The sequence below is a fragment of the Sphaerodactylus townsendi genome, linkage group LG13 (assembly GCF_021028975.2).
Source record: "Sphaerodactylus townsendi isolate TG3544 linkage group LG13, MPM_Stown_v2.3, whole genome shotgun sequence".
Classification (NCBI taxonomy): Eukaryota; Metazoa; Chordata; class Lepidosauria; order Squamata; family Sphaerodactylidae; genus Sphaerodactylus; species Sphaerodactylus townsendi.
Genome location: NC_059437.1, coordinates 54,938,355 through 54,954,256, shown reverse-complemented (window position 1 = coordinate 54,954,256; position 15,902 = coordinate 54,938,355). Strand labels below are relative to the sequence as shown.

Sequence of the window (15,902 nt, the reverse complement as noted above, 5' to 3'; positions counted from 1 at the left end):
TCTGAGGAGTTTGCAGTGTGGAATCTGACCAGAGTGAAATCCAGCGCTTCGAGCCAGGAGGCTTCTGATGATGTTACGTTAGGCCTTCTTTCTGGTAGCTTATTGGCACAGTGAAGTTGGTACGGCCAGGTGTGTTTTCAAGGGTTTCCCACACTGAATGATGCAAGGGCCAGGTACAATGAGCAACCAATGGCCACTTGCTCCTAGAGAAGGTCCCCAGAAGTCAGTGCTTCTGAATCTGCAGGCACCAACTGGTCAGCTTACTGAAGGTAGAACCAGACTGTTTTAGTCAACAGAGTGGCGCTGCACGCAACATCGCGGCCTACAGTGCCTGCTGAAGCTGGCCCCGTGTGGCATGGCAGCTTTGAGTGCAAACATTTTCTTGACAACCTCCCCCTTCTAGAGGGCCAAGGGGTATCAGCCTGGAATTAACTGCTTGAAGCAGAGGGGTATGATGCACCTGTTGATAGAAAGCCCCCCTGCTGAGCAGTCTTACAGCCTGCCTCTTAGGGATTCGGGGAAGAGGTCAGAGTAGGGGGTGTTCTGAGGAGCCTTCTGCAGGGATCTTCCTGGGTTTGAAATGCTGATGAGTGCTGGGGAGTTCTGGGCTCGCCCCTCTGGCTGTGCATGTGCTGGTGCCTGCTGGCATATCCAGCCTCTTCTAATGTATGATCTCCTGGAGTGTCAGGTGAAGCGGATGAGCAGGGCCTGGTCCCTCCGAGCGTGGGTCAGCAGCACCCTGCACAGGTATACCCAGGTGAGAGCTGGCTTGCCCATGTCTCACCCGCTGTGCCCAGTTTTTTGTAGACAAAGGGGGGGGGGGGCGACGACGAAATGTTGCTAGCCAGGGGGTGGCTTTCTCTGTGTTTTAAATTGAGGCTCCTGGGGGGCTGGATGGAGGCCCCAGCCGACGAGTCCTTCTGAGCCCCCAGGCCGCCCTCCAGCAGCAGGGGAGAGGGATCCGGGGTGGCCCCTGCAAGCGCTTCTCTGCTGTCCTGCCTCCGCCACGAGCCCCCCCCCCCCCCCCGGCTGGGAAGAAGCTGCCCGGAAGGGTTGGAGTTCAAAAGCCTGGGGAGACGCCGCCAGCAGCCCCCGCCCCGGTCTGATTATCCGGGGAGGGGGTCGGAAGCGGTCCCCGGCGGCCTGCGAGAGGAGGACACTCCACATACACACACACACACTGCCCCGGTGGGTCGGCCCCGCTCGGAGTCTTGCAGCCTGGCATGGGCGTGGGTGGGCCCCGCCGGGCTGCCCTGCAGGGCCGGGGCACGAGAGGAGACCGGACGAGCGCTCCGTTGCAAAGGTCGGAAGGGGTGCCCGGGGGGGGGGGGGCGCATCCCCTACCGCCGCCCGCGTTGCCGAGAAGAAGGGGGGCGAAACGCAGCCCCCGGGCGCTTCTTGCCTCTCGCTTCCGCCCGGAGGGGGCGGGGAAGGGAAGGGAGTTGGCTTTGCACGACCTGCTCCCACCCACTCGGCGGAGAAAGGGACCTTTGCAGAGGAGGAGGAGGGGGCGCCCCACTCCTCCTCCTCCTCCTGAGTGCCTGGGCGGGGGGGTGGTGGTGGTGGTGGCCTGGCTTCCCCGCCCCCGGGCGGCTCTGGCTCTCTGTCGGCTCGGCCCCTTCCAAGGGAGGAGGCGGGGAGTGGCGGGGGCGGGGGGTCCCGTGGCCGGGCTGGGAGACGCCAGATCCTGACGCCGGACCGCGCGGACCTGCTGCCGGGACCCGGGCACGGTACCTCCGACGGGGGGGCGATAGGGATGTGTGTGGCAGGGAGGGGGGGGGGCTATAGGTCCCTAAGCGGGGGGAAAGGGGGAGCTGCCTCGTCCCCCACTGTGGTCTCTGTCGGCAGGCATGGGGGGGGGTGTTGCTGGGGTGGTTCCCCCCGGCAGATGGCGGAGGCCTTTGCTTTCTTCGCGGAATGGGGCCAAGGGGAGGGGAGGGGGATGTATCCACGGAAAGGGGGTCTTCTTCCTGCCTGCAGGGGATGGGGCTCTTGCAGGGGCTCGAGGAGCCAGACCCGCGGCTCGGCATCGACGTGCAGAGCCCCAAGGTTACAACAAGTCAAAAGAGTTTTATGGGAAACTCCACCCATCCCCGGGCCGGCCGCAGGGTGATGCCAAACGCCTCTCTTTTGGAGCAGGCCAAGGAGTGCCTCACCTGGGCCCCTAAGTGAGGGGGCCAGGGGGTGGTCTTAGGGGGGCTTCCGCAGCACTTTTCCGAAGGGTCTTCCCTCCCCCACCACTTAAGGCAGGTTTGCAAAACCAGCCTTGCAGTTTATCCTCTTTTTTTGGTCAGACCTTTGGTGACCCTCCAGAAAACTGGTGGTGGGTTTGATGAAGAGATCGGAGGCCAGACACAGCAGACCAGAACTGGAGGTGTCTGCTTTCCAAGCCCCCCCCCCACACACACACACACACCCAGTCCTACCATGGAGACTAGGTGGGATGGGTTGCCAGAAGGGCAGCTTGAGGGCTCCGAGGGGTACTTTGGATTCCGCAATAACAGCAGTGGCTATCTGGGCAGCATTCGCACACGGGCTCTCCTGAGAAGCCACTGGCTTGCCGGTATGAATGACCACTCTGCGCAGCACTTCCCCCTCTTGCATTGTCCCCAATTCTGAAGCCGGTTCACACATTCAACTGCAAGTTGGAGAGAGAAGGAACTTTGGGGCAGGTGTGTCAGGTCAGGTCGGTAGTAAGGAGGGGTGGTTTTTGTTCAAAGGCCTTGCACCTGCGTCTTCCCATCTTTCCAGGAGGTGTGTAGAGAATCCCCTCGCTTCATCCCCACAGCAACTTTCTGGGGTTGCTTAGGGCAAGGGGGAGCATCTTTGGGAAAAGCCACCCAGTGCGTGTTGTTCCTGAGCAGAGATTTGAACCCAGGGCCGGCCTTTCAGACCAAGCACTCTCCCTCTCTCTGCAGTGCTGTAATGGCACCGCACAGCAAGTGTCGGTTTTCAGGCGCTGTTGAATGAAGAAGAATTCCATGTACTTCAGAAGACTTCTGAGCACTGTGTGTCGGCAGGCCGCATCTCTTCATGCCAACTGTGTGGTTATAGTGGATCGGGGGTTATTCAGCAGAGATGCAAATGTGATTTGGGCATGCTCAGAAAGGATGCGCTATCCTTAGTGTCTGTGCTTTGCCCTTTTAAAAACGGAGGAAGCAATAAAGAAGCTTGACTCTAAGCGTGTGCAGAGAGCCTTCCCTTTCCTGCTGTGTGATCCCACCTAGGCTCCATTGCATTTGTGTGAAATCCATGGGGTCAGATCTACGGGTCTCTTCCAAACACTTTGAGACTATGAAAAACCCCTCCCTTGGAGGCCTTTGAGAAATCTGTAGTTGAATGGTACCTTGGGAAGCAGCCGGGCTTCCTGAAAACGGGTCAGGGGGTGGCTCCTTGGAAGAGAGACTCATAGAAACAGAGAATTGAAAGGTACCTCCAGCATCATCTAGTCCAGAGGTAGGGAACCTGAGGCTCGAGAGCCACATGCGGCTCTTCTGCCCTTGCACTGCGGCTCCACGAGCCGAGCCGCTGGCCCCATCCTTGCCCGCCCTGCAGGCAGCAGGGTGGGCGCACCAACTGCCCGCAGCCGGCTGGGCCGCACCACGGGCTTCCCCTCTCGCCTGCCCCGTTGGAGCGGGGCGGGTGCTTTCCCGGCGGCCAGCAAGGCCGAGCCGCTGGTCCCATCCTTGCCGCATCCATGCGCTTCTCAGAATGAGCGGAGTAAAAGGTAAAAAAACCCAATACAGTGTTATCTTTATTTTAAATGTCAAAAATTATTTGTGGCTCCAAGTGTTTTCTTTTCCCATGGAAAACAGGTCCAAATGGCTCTTTGAGTGTTAAAGGTTCCCTACCCCTGATTTCTAGTCCAATCCCCTGCACAATGAAAAAAAATCCACAACCTACTGAGTGACCCCTATCTCCGCCATGATCAGAAGATGTATAATCTTCCAGAATGATAGGGTGTTAATGGATTTTCTACCAGGATTTATAATGGCCATGTTCCAGTAGCATTCTCTCCTAATATTTCGCCTGCATCTGTGGCTGGCATCTTCAGAGGATGCAGTTGAAACATCAGGGGAAAATGCTACTGGAACTACAACCCAGAAAACCCACAACGCCCTAGTGATTCCAGCCGTGAAAGCCTTCAACAGTACATTTCCAGGTTCAGTTTCTGGCATCTCCAGGTAAGATCAGGTAGCAGCAGGTGATGTGAAAGACCTGGGATCCCAGAGAGCTCCTGCCAGAGAGTCCTGGAAGATGATGCTGTCTTTGAGGGTCCCATTCAGTATAAAGCAGCATCATGTGCTCATGTTCCAGAACTCTTCCCCAGAGTTCAGCTATTCCTTGGCTTAAAACACAGATGTAGAAGGCAGGACATTTTGCAGGACTTGAGTGGTTACTGCCGAAGGACTCTTTGAGCACAAGGAAGTTGGGCTGAGTGGAATCTGAGGTCCTTTTCCGTCCTCCCAAACGGGAAGTCATGCTCATTGTGTAAGTGTTGAGCGAAGATTGTGTTGCCTGATGTGGGGGGGGGGGGGACAGATTTGCCAAGTCATGGTGAATTAGGTGAAACAGAAGGTAGTCGGTGTCATGGTTTTAATTGCCTTTCTTATTGGGGTGCCCCTCTGCACCCACTTTGTTTTGTCTCTTGAGGCGCAAAGCTTGTTACCCTGGGAACCCTTTGAACAGGGTTCAGAGATGAAAGGGGATCTATTGTCAAAGGCTTTCATGGCCAGAATCACTAGGGTGTTGTGGGTTTTCCGGGTTGTATGGCAGTGTTCCAGTAGCATTAAGAACATAAGAACAAGCCAGCTGGATCAGACCAGAGTCCATCTAGTCCAGCTCTCTGCTACTCGCAGTGGCCCACCAGGTGCCTTTGGGAGCTCACTTGCAGGATGTGAAAGCAAGGGCCTTCTGTGGCTGTTGCTCCTGAGCACCTGGTCTGTTAAGGCATTTGCAATCTCAGATCAAAGAGGATCTGGCTCAGATGCAGGCGAAACGTCATGAGAGAATGCTACTGGAACACCACCATACAACCTGGAAAACCCACAACACCTTAATAAAAGGGGGTCCTTTACTTTAAGTCAAACAGCTGTACTCAAACATAAATGAGAGTTTATAAGTATAACTATGTAATGGTTTTTGTATGGTTAATAACCGTAATATTTTCCGACAGGTGTACCGCTCTTCTTGTTTTTGCAAAGTTCCTTAAAGAGACGGGGCAGACAGTGGCAAACCACAGAGGCTTATTTTCTCGCTTTCACTCAGGCTAATAATGGATACGAAGCTTAATTTCCTAATTTGCCACTTTGGCTCATAACTTCCACATAGATTTCTCTCATAGCCTGCAAGCTCCTCCTCACTCACGTCTCCAGTCTCCACACTTCTCTAACTGCAGCTGTCTCTCCCACACAAGGCCTCCCTAAACCACCCGGTCACCCCCGCCCTGTTGTGTAAAGCTACCACCTGATCATAAGACAGGGCAAGTCACCCATCCTGCCTCCCCCGTCCTCACTCTGCAGACCTGCATTTTAAATGGTGGTGGTGGTGGTGGAAAGTACCATTAGGTCATAGCTGACTCACAGGGAGACACTGGAGGGGTTTTCAGGGCAAGAGATTCTCAGGGGTGGTTTGCCATCATCTGGCCTCTGCGTAGCAATCCTGGACTTCCGTGGTGGTTTCCCATCCAAGTACTAATCAGGGCCCGCTCTGCGTAGCCTCTGAGATCCGACAAGACCAGGCTAGCGAGCCTCGGAGGTGGCCGTGATGGGGAAATAGAGAGCTGAATCGCCTCTGCTTGGGGAGGGTTCAGGGTCTATTGACTCCTCAATCAGATCCGGCAGAGGAGGATGTTTCAGTTGCTCAGTTCAACGTTTTTTGGCCAGGGCCTTTGCTGATAAAATCTAATCCAGGCTTGGAGGCCAGTTTAATTGCGGATGGATGGCTGGAGGCTGTCAAAAGAGCTTCCTCCTCCCTGGTGCTTGGACTGGTTCTGCCTTCCTGGAGGATGTGAAGAGAGGCCGTGGCATTGTGATGCATGGCAGATACTGACTCTTCTTGGCAGGTGAAGTCTTGCCAGGAGAGACTGAGAGGCCCTTTGGCTAGGAGGGCTTTTGTCAGGGGTGGGGACAGGGCTTTAGTTGGACAGGGTGCAGGGCCTTTCCTGGGGCCACCTTTGCCTCCCAGTCCGTCCCTGATCACTGAGGATGGGGTGCCTTCAGGGCATGTGCCAGTGGCAATTGCTGCAGGAAGGGGCAACGCCCCACAGCCGATTGCCCAAGCTGATGTCCTGAAACTGCCACCAAACTCCAGAGAGGCTAGGCACACTGGCGTAATGGCAGTTGGAGCCCTGCAGTGTGGGTCCTCAATTCAGGACCCAGGATAGCTGCCCCGGTTACCCCTTGGCTAAGACTGCCCTTGTCTTCATGCCAAGCAGATGCTCTGAGCAGCAGTGGCGTAGGAGGTGAAGAGCTCGTGTATCTAATCTGGAGTAACCGGGTTTGATTCCCAGCTCTGCCGCCTGAGCCGTGGAGGCTTCTCTGGGGAATTCAGATTAGCCTGTGCACTCCCACACACGCCAGCTGGGTGACCTTGGGCTAGTCACAGCTTCTCGGAGCTCTCTCAGCCCCACCTACCTCACAGGGTGTTTGTTGTGAGGGGGGAAGGGCAAGGAGATTGTCAGCCCCTTTGAGTCTCCTGCAGGAGAGAAAGGGGGGGGGATATAAACCCAAACTCTTCTTCTCTCCTTCAGTCACTCCTTCAGTGCCACCACTGAGCCATGGCAAATGATTGACCATTTTGCGTGGTCTCCCATTTTTAGGGTAAAACAAGGGTGTTGTAGCATATTTATTCAGGCAGATCTGAATGATATTCCCCTTGACTCTTTTCAAACTCGCTTTCGGACGGGGCTTTAGACAGGGGGGGAACTGTTCTGGTGGTTGATCTGCATTGTGAATGGATAGGAGAGACTGTGCTGTGTTAGATCTGTTAGCAGCCTTTGATATCTCTTTTTATTTGTTTATTCAATTTGCCCGCTGCTGCCCTGTCCCAGCAAAGTCAGTGGCTAACAATGCTCATCATCGTTAACTGAATAAATATCGTAAAATGTACATAAAACTCATGCCACTCTATAAAACCTAGACAAACCAACTTATCTAAAATACGTCCTCAAACAAATTCCTCTTATAATGAGCAAGCAGCAATATCCACGGCAACAAAGGACAGAGCTAAGCAGCATGAAATAAAAGTCCTAGAAAGGTCCAGTGGGGGAGGCAACGGATGTACAACTATCGCTGCCCGCAATCGTGGGTCTGGCGGAACATCTGCGTCTTCTGGACCCTGCGGAACTGAACCAAACCTTGCATGGCCCAGGTCTCACTCAACAGAGAGCTCTACCGGGCCAGGTTCAGCGCCGAAAAAGGACAGCCGGGTACATTCCGGGTCAGGGGGTCACCAGTTACTTGGTTCCAATGGAGCACAGCGCTCTTTGGGGGAGGGGACATATGGGTACATGGTCAGCGGCGTGATCTTATTGGACTATTTGGAGCACAGTTTTTGGGTTTTCCAGTGAGTTCCTCCTCAGTGGCGTAGGAGGTTAAGAGCTCGTGTATCTAATCTGGAGGAACCGGGTTTGATTCCCAGCTCTGCCACTTGAGCTGTGGAGGCTTATTTGGGGGATTCAGATTAGCCTGTGCACTCCCACACATGCCAGCTGGGTGACCTTGGGCTAGTCACAGCTTCTTGGAGCTCTCTCAGCCCCACCTACCTCACAGGGTGTTTGTTGTGAGGGGGGAAGGGCAAGGAGTTGTAAGCCCCTTTGAGTCTCCTGTAGGAGAGAAAGGGGGGATATAAATCCAAACTCTTCTTCTTCTTCTTCGGGAACAGAGACAGAGCAGCTCTGTCAGGGAAGCACAGCCATCTGTGGGTGGGATTAGAAATGTGATGTTCCTCAGAGCTCTGGTGGGTCCCTTTCTGCTGTGTCATATTTCCTCTGGAGGAGGAAATCTTCCGAGTCAGAGTTGAGGACAGTCACCAGAAGAGGTCACCTTTGTAGTGTGGTAACTTGTCCTTCAAGATCAAGGCAACGTGTAGAGAATGGTTAACCAGGCTGACTCTTTGACATGGTCCGTGTGTCCAGACCTCAGATTCTTTAGCAAGGCATTCAGCTGGTCTGTTTGGAAGTCTGGCAAACAAACAGAAATGGGAAGATGCTTTTGACAGAGTCCGGGCCAATCCTTGTCTGCTAGACTGGCCCAAACCATTGAGGTACCTGAAGATCTCATCACACACACACACGCACACACGCACACAATGAAGTAAATAAAGACTGCTACTGGTCTTGAAGCCCAGCGGGGGTGGCTCCTCCAGAACTACAAGTACCTGCCCCCCCCCCCCCCCGGCTTAGGTCTTGATGATTGGCACACAATTGTTGCATCTAACATTACACATAACTTCTTGCCAGTTTGGAAGTGATTTATAGGCCTCAATAACTGTATATAACAACATGCGTGACGACGTGTGTGTGTAGCAAACAGTTCCCCTCTCAGCAGTGTCAACAGAGAGCCAACTGAACCTGATCCGTTGCAGTCTGCACTGGATTGAGCAACAGCCTTTATTCATAAAAGTGCCCGGAGGGTGGAGCTCCCCCTCAGATGCCATCCAGACAGGTCCTGCCCCGTCCCCTGCTGCTGTAACTCAGCATCCGTCACTGCCTGTGGTAAGGTAAGGCTAAACTGAGAGGAAATGTGTCCCGCTGCGATGCTAACCTGTACCCATAACAAACGTGCCCTGGCTTTCTGGGATGGTGTGTTTACTGTAATCAAAAAACGAAGGTGTTTTCCTGCCCCGTCACCCAGGACCCCGTCACGGCAAAGGGCAAGGAGGGAGTGGGTACGCGTCATCTTCCTGCAGCGTAACAGCAAGTCTCTGTGCTTTGCATAAGACAGGAAATCTCGGAGAATTCTGCTTTCTCCTCTTCCTTTCCTGCAAAGCAAGCCGCGAAAAGGCAGTGTTGCCGCTGGTGGGGTTTTGTCTCTAGGGTTATTTCTTTGCTGTTGCTGAAGGCAGTTCTGGGCACCACAATTCAAGGATATTGACAAGCTGGATCAGGTCCAGAGGAGGGCAACCAAAATGGTAAAATATCTGGAATCCATGCCCTACAAAGAGAGATTTAGGGAGCTGGGGATGTTTAGTTTGGTAAAAAAAAGGTTAAAGGGGGACATGATAGCTATGTTTAGGTATTTGAAGAAATGTCATGTCGAAGAGGGAGCAAGCTTGTTTTCTGCTGCTCCAGAGACCAGGACCAGGAGTGATGGGCTCAAGGTGAAGGAAAAGAGATTCCACCTAAACATCGAGAAGAACTTCCTGACAGTAAGGGCTGTTCGACAGTGGAATGCACTACCTTGGAGTACGGTAGAGTCTCCTTCTTTGGAGGTTTTTAAACAGAGGCTGGAGTGCCATCTGTCAGGAGTGCTTTGATTGTGTGTTCCTGCTTTGTAGGGGGTTGGACTGTATGGCCCTTGGGGTCTCCTCCAGTTCTGTGATTCTATAGCAAAGGCCCTGCATGCAAGCAGAGAAAAAGAGAGAAGGGGGCAGTGAAAGGTAAGCAGGAAGAGGCTTTGTGGATGAGTTTTGTGTGTGTATGCCTCAAGAATAATGCTGCCCTTGTTGGTAGACTGTGGCTACTACTCATGGGCATCTGTCTATCACCTTGACCAACTATTTTGAGGTCACCGAAATAGCTTTGATCTAGGCATAAATTTAACTCTCTCTGCACCAGAGCAAATTTGCTGGTTGGGGCTTTTTTTTTGTTTTGCTTATTTGACATGCATAATCTAAATTTTAAAATGCAGAACCCTGCAAGGTAGGAAAATAGCATACCACAAACAGAGACCTCTTGGGGTAAACAATTCAGTCCAGCATCCAGTTTTCCTTCAGTGACTATGTGCCTAGTGCCTCTGGTCAGCTCACAAAGAAGGCCATGAAAACACCCACCAACATTTAGCAAAAAGGAAGCTGTGGTGTGTCTAACTGTTCTCCAAGCCAGCAACATATGAGCAGCTGTCCGCATACAAGGATGACTCAGCAGGTAGGCGGGTGCTAAGAGGTCCTCCAGAATTTCTTCTTGCATCTCTGAGTTTTTAACTGCTCCTCTAAAACCACTCTGATGGGAGTCCTGTGTCAAGCATGCACACTCCTCATTTAACACGCAAAGGCCGATGCACAAGAACCTGCAACTGCACTGTGCCTCAGAACACCCACTCAAGGGGACTGGCATTCTGTACAAACATACAATAATCAGCAAGGTTGATATTACTGCTGTTCCAGTTGTGCTGTGGGGCTGTTGCATCCCTCTCCCCAGTTTCTATGCAATGGCATATACTGTAACAGGGCAATACTGTGGAGACCTCTGGTTAGTTGCCTGCTTATTTGCATGAAAGTTGCCTGTCACTTGTTCTGGTGTAGTGGTTAAGAGCAGGTGCACTCTAATCTGGAGAACAGGGTTTGATTCCCCGCTCGGCCACTTGAGCTGTGGAGGCTGATCTGCACTCCCAACACACGCCAGCTGGGTGACTTTGGGCTAGTCACAGTTCTCTGGAGCTCTCTCAGCCCCACCTACCTCACAGGGTGTCTGTTGTGGGGAGAGGAAGGGAAAGGAGTTTGTAAGCTCCTATGAGTCGCCTTACAGGAGAGAAAGGTGGGGGGGATATAAATCAAAACTCCTCTTCTTTTTTGCTTTCCTGAGGCTCATGACTAGCGGATGGGCCGGTACCTGCAGGCACCACATGAAGGAACCTTGTTCTAACTAAAGGCTTATTGGGTTGGGAAGCAGATATCGTTGTCCCTTGCAGGTAGAGGCATATCCAGGGCAAAAAAATGATTTTTGTTCCACCATCTGCATGGTCTAAGAACACAAGCTTCTTTTGTCGCGTTGTTCCCTGGCAACTGTCAGGCGTTCAGTGGTGTTGTTCTTAGCTTGTGCCACTCTGGGGGTTCCTTCTGCAGCTTGTTTCTCCCGAGTGATGCTCGTCTAAGCAAGGACCATGTCTGCGTATCTGAAGCATTTCACGGTGGTGGGTGACGATCCTGCGCAGTGGAACAATGACTACAAGAAGTGGGAGGAAGAAGAGATGGAGGTGGAAAGCGGAGCTCAGCCGGCTGTGTCGACCATCAAGATGGAGCCAGCTCCCAGGCCCCCCACGTTTCGGGAGGTCATGAGGAAGCTATTCCAGTCGCACAAATTTCAGGTATGAGGGAGGGCTGCTGGGAATCGGTCATCAGAAGTGTGTTCTGCACAAAAGAGAAGAGGTGGGGATGCCAGGTGGACTGTCGTCTGGGCTGACTGGGCAGTTTGGTGCCTTCACCAGACTGGGATGTATTTTCCTATGTTGAGAGATTTCCTTTTGTGACCCTTTCTCAAAAAAACAAAAAACTGAACAGCTTCATCTGATATGGAAGCAGCTAGCTTTAGTCTCCAAACCACCTGGGCTGCATTTTGGAGCATCCCCGACATTAAAATTTCCCCAGAAACAGCAAGCTAGCAGAGAAGGCAAAGAGAGGGATACAGACTCTTTCTTCCTGTTGTGTTTGTTTTCTGTTTGCACCACAAATCTTGTGCAAAAAAAATAATAATCTGGAGTTGGGGGCCCATCCATTTGACCAGCCTGGTGCTCCTGCTGTCTCTTCTGCGTGCATGTGCAACTAGGCATCAGCCTCAGACCAAGATATTCCCATTGGCCTGAGGACCTTAGAGTAGTGGTGGCGAACCTTTGGCACTCCAGATGTTATGGACTACAATTCCCATCAGCCCCTGCCAGTATGATGCTGGCAGGGGAACTGCAGTCCATAACATCTGGAGGGCCGCGAGTTTGACACCTATGCCTTAGAGCACAGGTGTCAAACTCGTGGCCCTCCAGATGTTCATGAACTACAATTCCCATCGGTCCTTGCCAGTATAGCCAATGCTCATGTTGAGAGGGACTGATGGGAATTGTAGTTCATGAACATCTGGAGGGCCATGAGTTTGACACCCCTGCCTTAGAGCAACCTCCAAGGACCTTGGGCTGTGGGTCAGTGGAAAAGAACCTGCTTAACATGAAGAGATTCCAGACTCAGTCCCTAGCACAGGGGTCTGCAACCTGTGGCTCTCCAGATGTTCATGGACTACAAATCCCACCAGCCCCGCCAGCATGGCCAATTGGCCATGCTGGTAGGGGCTGATGGGAATTGTAGTTCATGAACATCTGGAGAACCACAGGTGGCAGACCCCTGCCCTAGCATCTCCAGTTAAAGGGCCTGACAGTAAGTGGTGTGAAAGAGATCCGAGGCAGCAGTTGCCACTTTGAGTGGGCGTTACTGACTTGGAGGGACGGAGGATCTGCTTCAATAGAGAGCGGCTTCATTCGTTTACTTGATGCCACCCCTGGTTTCCCGTGGCAGGCAGAACTTTCCTGGAACTGAACGAGTAAAAGGCCCACAGTCCTCCCACGACCAGTAATGACCCCTCCATCCCTTCCATGGCTGACATATTGAACCTGAATTCCACGTCTGCTAATCAGTGTCAGGATTTAAAAAAACATTCTCGGTCAAAGTTAATGCTTGGCTTTTTCCTCTCCTTTCTGGCCTAGATCTTGGTTGTCTGTTTAGTTATCCTGGATGCTGTGTTGGTCCTGGCAGAGTTGCTTTTGGACCTGAAAATCATCCACCCAGATGAACACGAGATTGTACCTGAGGTAAAAGGAACCTCAATGCTTGTGTGTGGTCAGGGCGGGGTGTGTGTGGTAGGCACAGAATCCACTGTCATTTTACAGAGGGGAAACTAACTTCCATTCCTTCATGACTTTGGAGACATGACCAAGGTCTATTGTTTCAGGTAGGAGTGATCCTTTTTGGTATTCCAGATGTAGCGTGGACTGGCCATCAGCCCCTTCCAGCATGGCCAATTGGCCATGCTGGAAGGAGCTGATGGGAATTGTAGTCCATAACATCTGGAGTGCCAAAGGTTCGCCAACACTGCTTATGAAATCTCAAAAATCGAAGTGGTTGCCGAATATGGGACTTTGGCGTCATGGCGCTGCCACTGATTAGCCCGACCAGAACAAGGTGCTCGGGAGCAGCAGCAGCCGCAGAAGGCCATTGCTTTCACCTCCTGCCTGTGAGCTCCCAAAGGCACCTGGTGGGCCACTGCGAGTAGCAGAGAGCTGGACTAGATGGACTCTGGTCTGATCCAGCTGGCTTGGTCTTATGTTCTTAAATTATGCAGAGCAGCAAACATTTGCGTGATTTGCATAATATGTCTTGGCTGTAGATGCGTACCTTGTATTGCCTGGGGGCAAACCTTTCTCAGCACACTGTGACAATCCACGGGTTGGGCCCAAGTTCTTTCTGTGCCAACCAAAATCCAGAGAGGACCAGGGCCCAGCCCGCGATGCCTCTCTGCACTGTTGCCTTTGCTCCTCCTGCAGGTGTTCCACTACCTGAGCCTTTCCATCCTCACCCTCTTCCTGGTGGAGGTGAGCTTCAAACTCTTCACCTACCGCCTGGAATTCTTCCATCACAAGTTTGAGGTCCTGGACGCCATCGTGGTCGTCATCTCGTTTGTTCTCGACATTGTTGTCCTGTTTCTGAAGCACGATTTTGAAGCGTTTGGGCTCCTGATCCTGCTCAGGTTGTGGCGAGTGGCCAGAATCATCAACGGTGAGTCTTCAGGAAGGACGACTTTCAGCAGATGGATCTATGCGCCAGATTGCTCAGCCCAAGCGTGACCAGACCCATTTGCAGCAGCTCCAAGGAGAGGCACATCCACACCAAAGAGTGATGTGCCCACATTTGTTAGCTTGCAGTCTGCACCCAAAAGGGCTATTTGAGTCAAGTCCTCTCTTAGCCTTGGGGTCTCCACCAGAGATCTTCCCCAGCTGCTCCAGTTCTTTCCTCTGCCACACCCACAAATGGCTTGTAGCTCCTTCCAGTCACTCCCCGAGTCCATCCGATTCTTTTCTTTGCTCTACTGAGATTGGTCTACAGGACCACTCCAAGAACTAAAAAGAGTGGACTAAGTTCCTTACACAGAACCACTGAACCCTCTGAATCACGACTGTCTACTCAGACGCAGTAACCATCCAAGTCTTTCCTGGTATCTCTTCCCAGAGACCTTTGGCAGAGCTTGGACCTCATGCAGATCAGGGGCTCCACTGCTGAGGACCCGTAAATGGAATTGGGCTTGGGTTCCAGCCAGTTCCCCTATCTATAAACAAGGCCACATGGTGATCGAGGCTGTAACCACTTCTGAAAGAAAGTATCCCTAGGCTCCAGCTCAAAGGCCTCCTTAACTCTCTGCCCTCTAAATCCTTCCCCAGGAATTATCTTGTCAGTGAAGACACGCTCTGAGCAGCAGATATCCAAGCTGAAGACAGCAAACCTGCAGCTCACCACAAAGGTAGAACAGCTGGAGAGCAGCTGTGCTGAGAAGGTAAGGTGGCCCCTTGGTAGGACAGCCAGTGGTGACTAGATGCAGTGGAACCCTCTGGGACTTGTAACAGGAACCACTATCTTTGTTCACTGGATTTCAGGGGGTAGGACTAGTGGGGGGGGGGGGGCGGGTTCTGCTCCAAGCCTCTTGGAGGCTCACAAGAGGAAAATGAGGATCTCCCCCTTCCCTGGCAGAAAGTCCAATGAGGTAAAGGAACGGAAGAATTGTCCATAAATAGAAATTGTATAAAAGGAGTAAGCAGAATGAGAAAAAAGGATGTGGTGGATGAGAACTGTAAACTTGAGCCCTTTGGGAGTGAGGCGGCCTATAAATCTAAATAATAATAATAATAATAATAATAATAATAATAATAATAATAATAATAATAATAATAATAATAATAATAATAATAAAAACAGCCCCAGATTAGCCAGGCCTCCTCCACATTACAGGTGCAATACCGTCTTTTAAAATGGTGGGGTTCACCATATTGGGCATGCCTGATACTTCTAAATAGCCTCAAGCTCGCTTCGCCTGTCTCAAGCCACATCCCTTTCTAGCTTAGGGTTCACCAGCTGGGTTCTCCAGGGAGGAGAGGCAGTCCATGGACTACAATTCCCATCAGCCCCTGCCAGCATGGCCAAGTGGTAGGGCTCGTGAGAACTGTAGTCTATGAACATCTGGAGGGCCATAGTTTGAAGACCCCTGCTCTAGCTTGTGCTGCAGAGGGAAAACGGCAGTCAGGCAGCATGATTTATAGAGTTGCTTTGTTCATTGTTGTAGCACATTGACACAGAAATGCATTTTTTTTTTAATCCTGTGCTGTGAATCCCTCTTGATTTATTAACACAGGCCTGTTTTTCCTGTTCTGTGTCATCGCTGTCATTTGAAAAAACTGTTTCAACTCTGTAATGACCTCTGGCTAGATGATAAAATGTAATGTCTGGGAAGTAGCGGAGGCACCTCCTGGCTGGGAACAAGAGAGTGGGGGAAACTGACTGCTGCCTGTCTTTCCTTCTCCAACAGCAGCTGGAAATTGAGAGGCTCACCCATACCCTGAGGCAGCACGGCCTCCTTGCACAGCCAAATCCTGCCCGGCCGTCCCCTCCAGCCCAGAGGAGCTCACCTTCTCCCATACTGTCATGAAGGCAGCCTTCTTGTACCTTCTCTGTGTCGTCTGCAGGCGGAGTTGACCTTCTGGAGACAGGCTTCAGTTTTGTCAAGCAGGTCGTGCCAGCAGGCAGCTATAAAACAGGACACGCCTACGCAACTGTTATTCCAATCTTTAATTGTATAGCTGTACAGTTGTAAAAAAATGGCAAACAATTGTTTAATAAAGTCAGATCCATGTAGAAGAATGAGCCTGATTCAGAAGGAGCTACTTGCAGCACCCAGAAGAGAGGTCCTTAGTAGGATTGGTGCCGACTCTTCTTTG

At 52.0% G+C, this 15,902-nt stretch overlaps 1 protein-coding gene across 2 annotated transcripts; it reads left to right on the top strand.

Moving 5' to 3' along the window:
* Nucleotides 1–1,193: 1,193 nt before the first annotated feature.
* Nucleotides 1,194–15,819, top strand: HVCN1 (hydrogen voltage gated channel 1). 2 transcript variants are annotated; one of them, XM_048514118.1, is made up of 6 exons: nt 1,194–1,303; nt 11,005–11,246; nt 12,627–12,731; nt 13,464–13,695; nt 14,355–14,467; nt 15,494–15,819. In XM_048514118.1, the coding sequence occupies exons 2-6, from the start codon at nt 11,043–11,045 to the stop codon at nt 15,611–15,613; spliced, it is 774 nt and encodes a 257-aa protein (XP_048370075.1). In that variant the 5' UTR covers nt 1,194–1,303; nt 11,005–11,042; the 3' UTR covers nt 15,614–15,819. The 2 variants fall into 2 exon arrangements, with proteins under 2 accessions (XP_048370075.1, XP_048370074.1); XM_048514117.1 differs by lacking the exon at nt 1,194–1,303 and adding an exon at nt 1,560–1,730.
* Nucleotides 15,820–15,902: the final 83 nt, after the last annotated feature.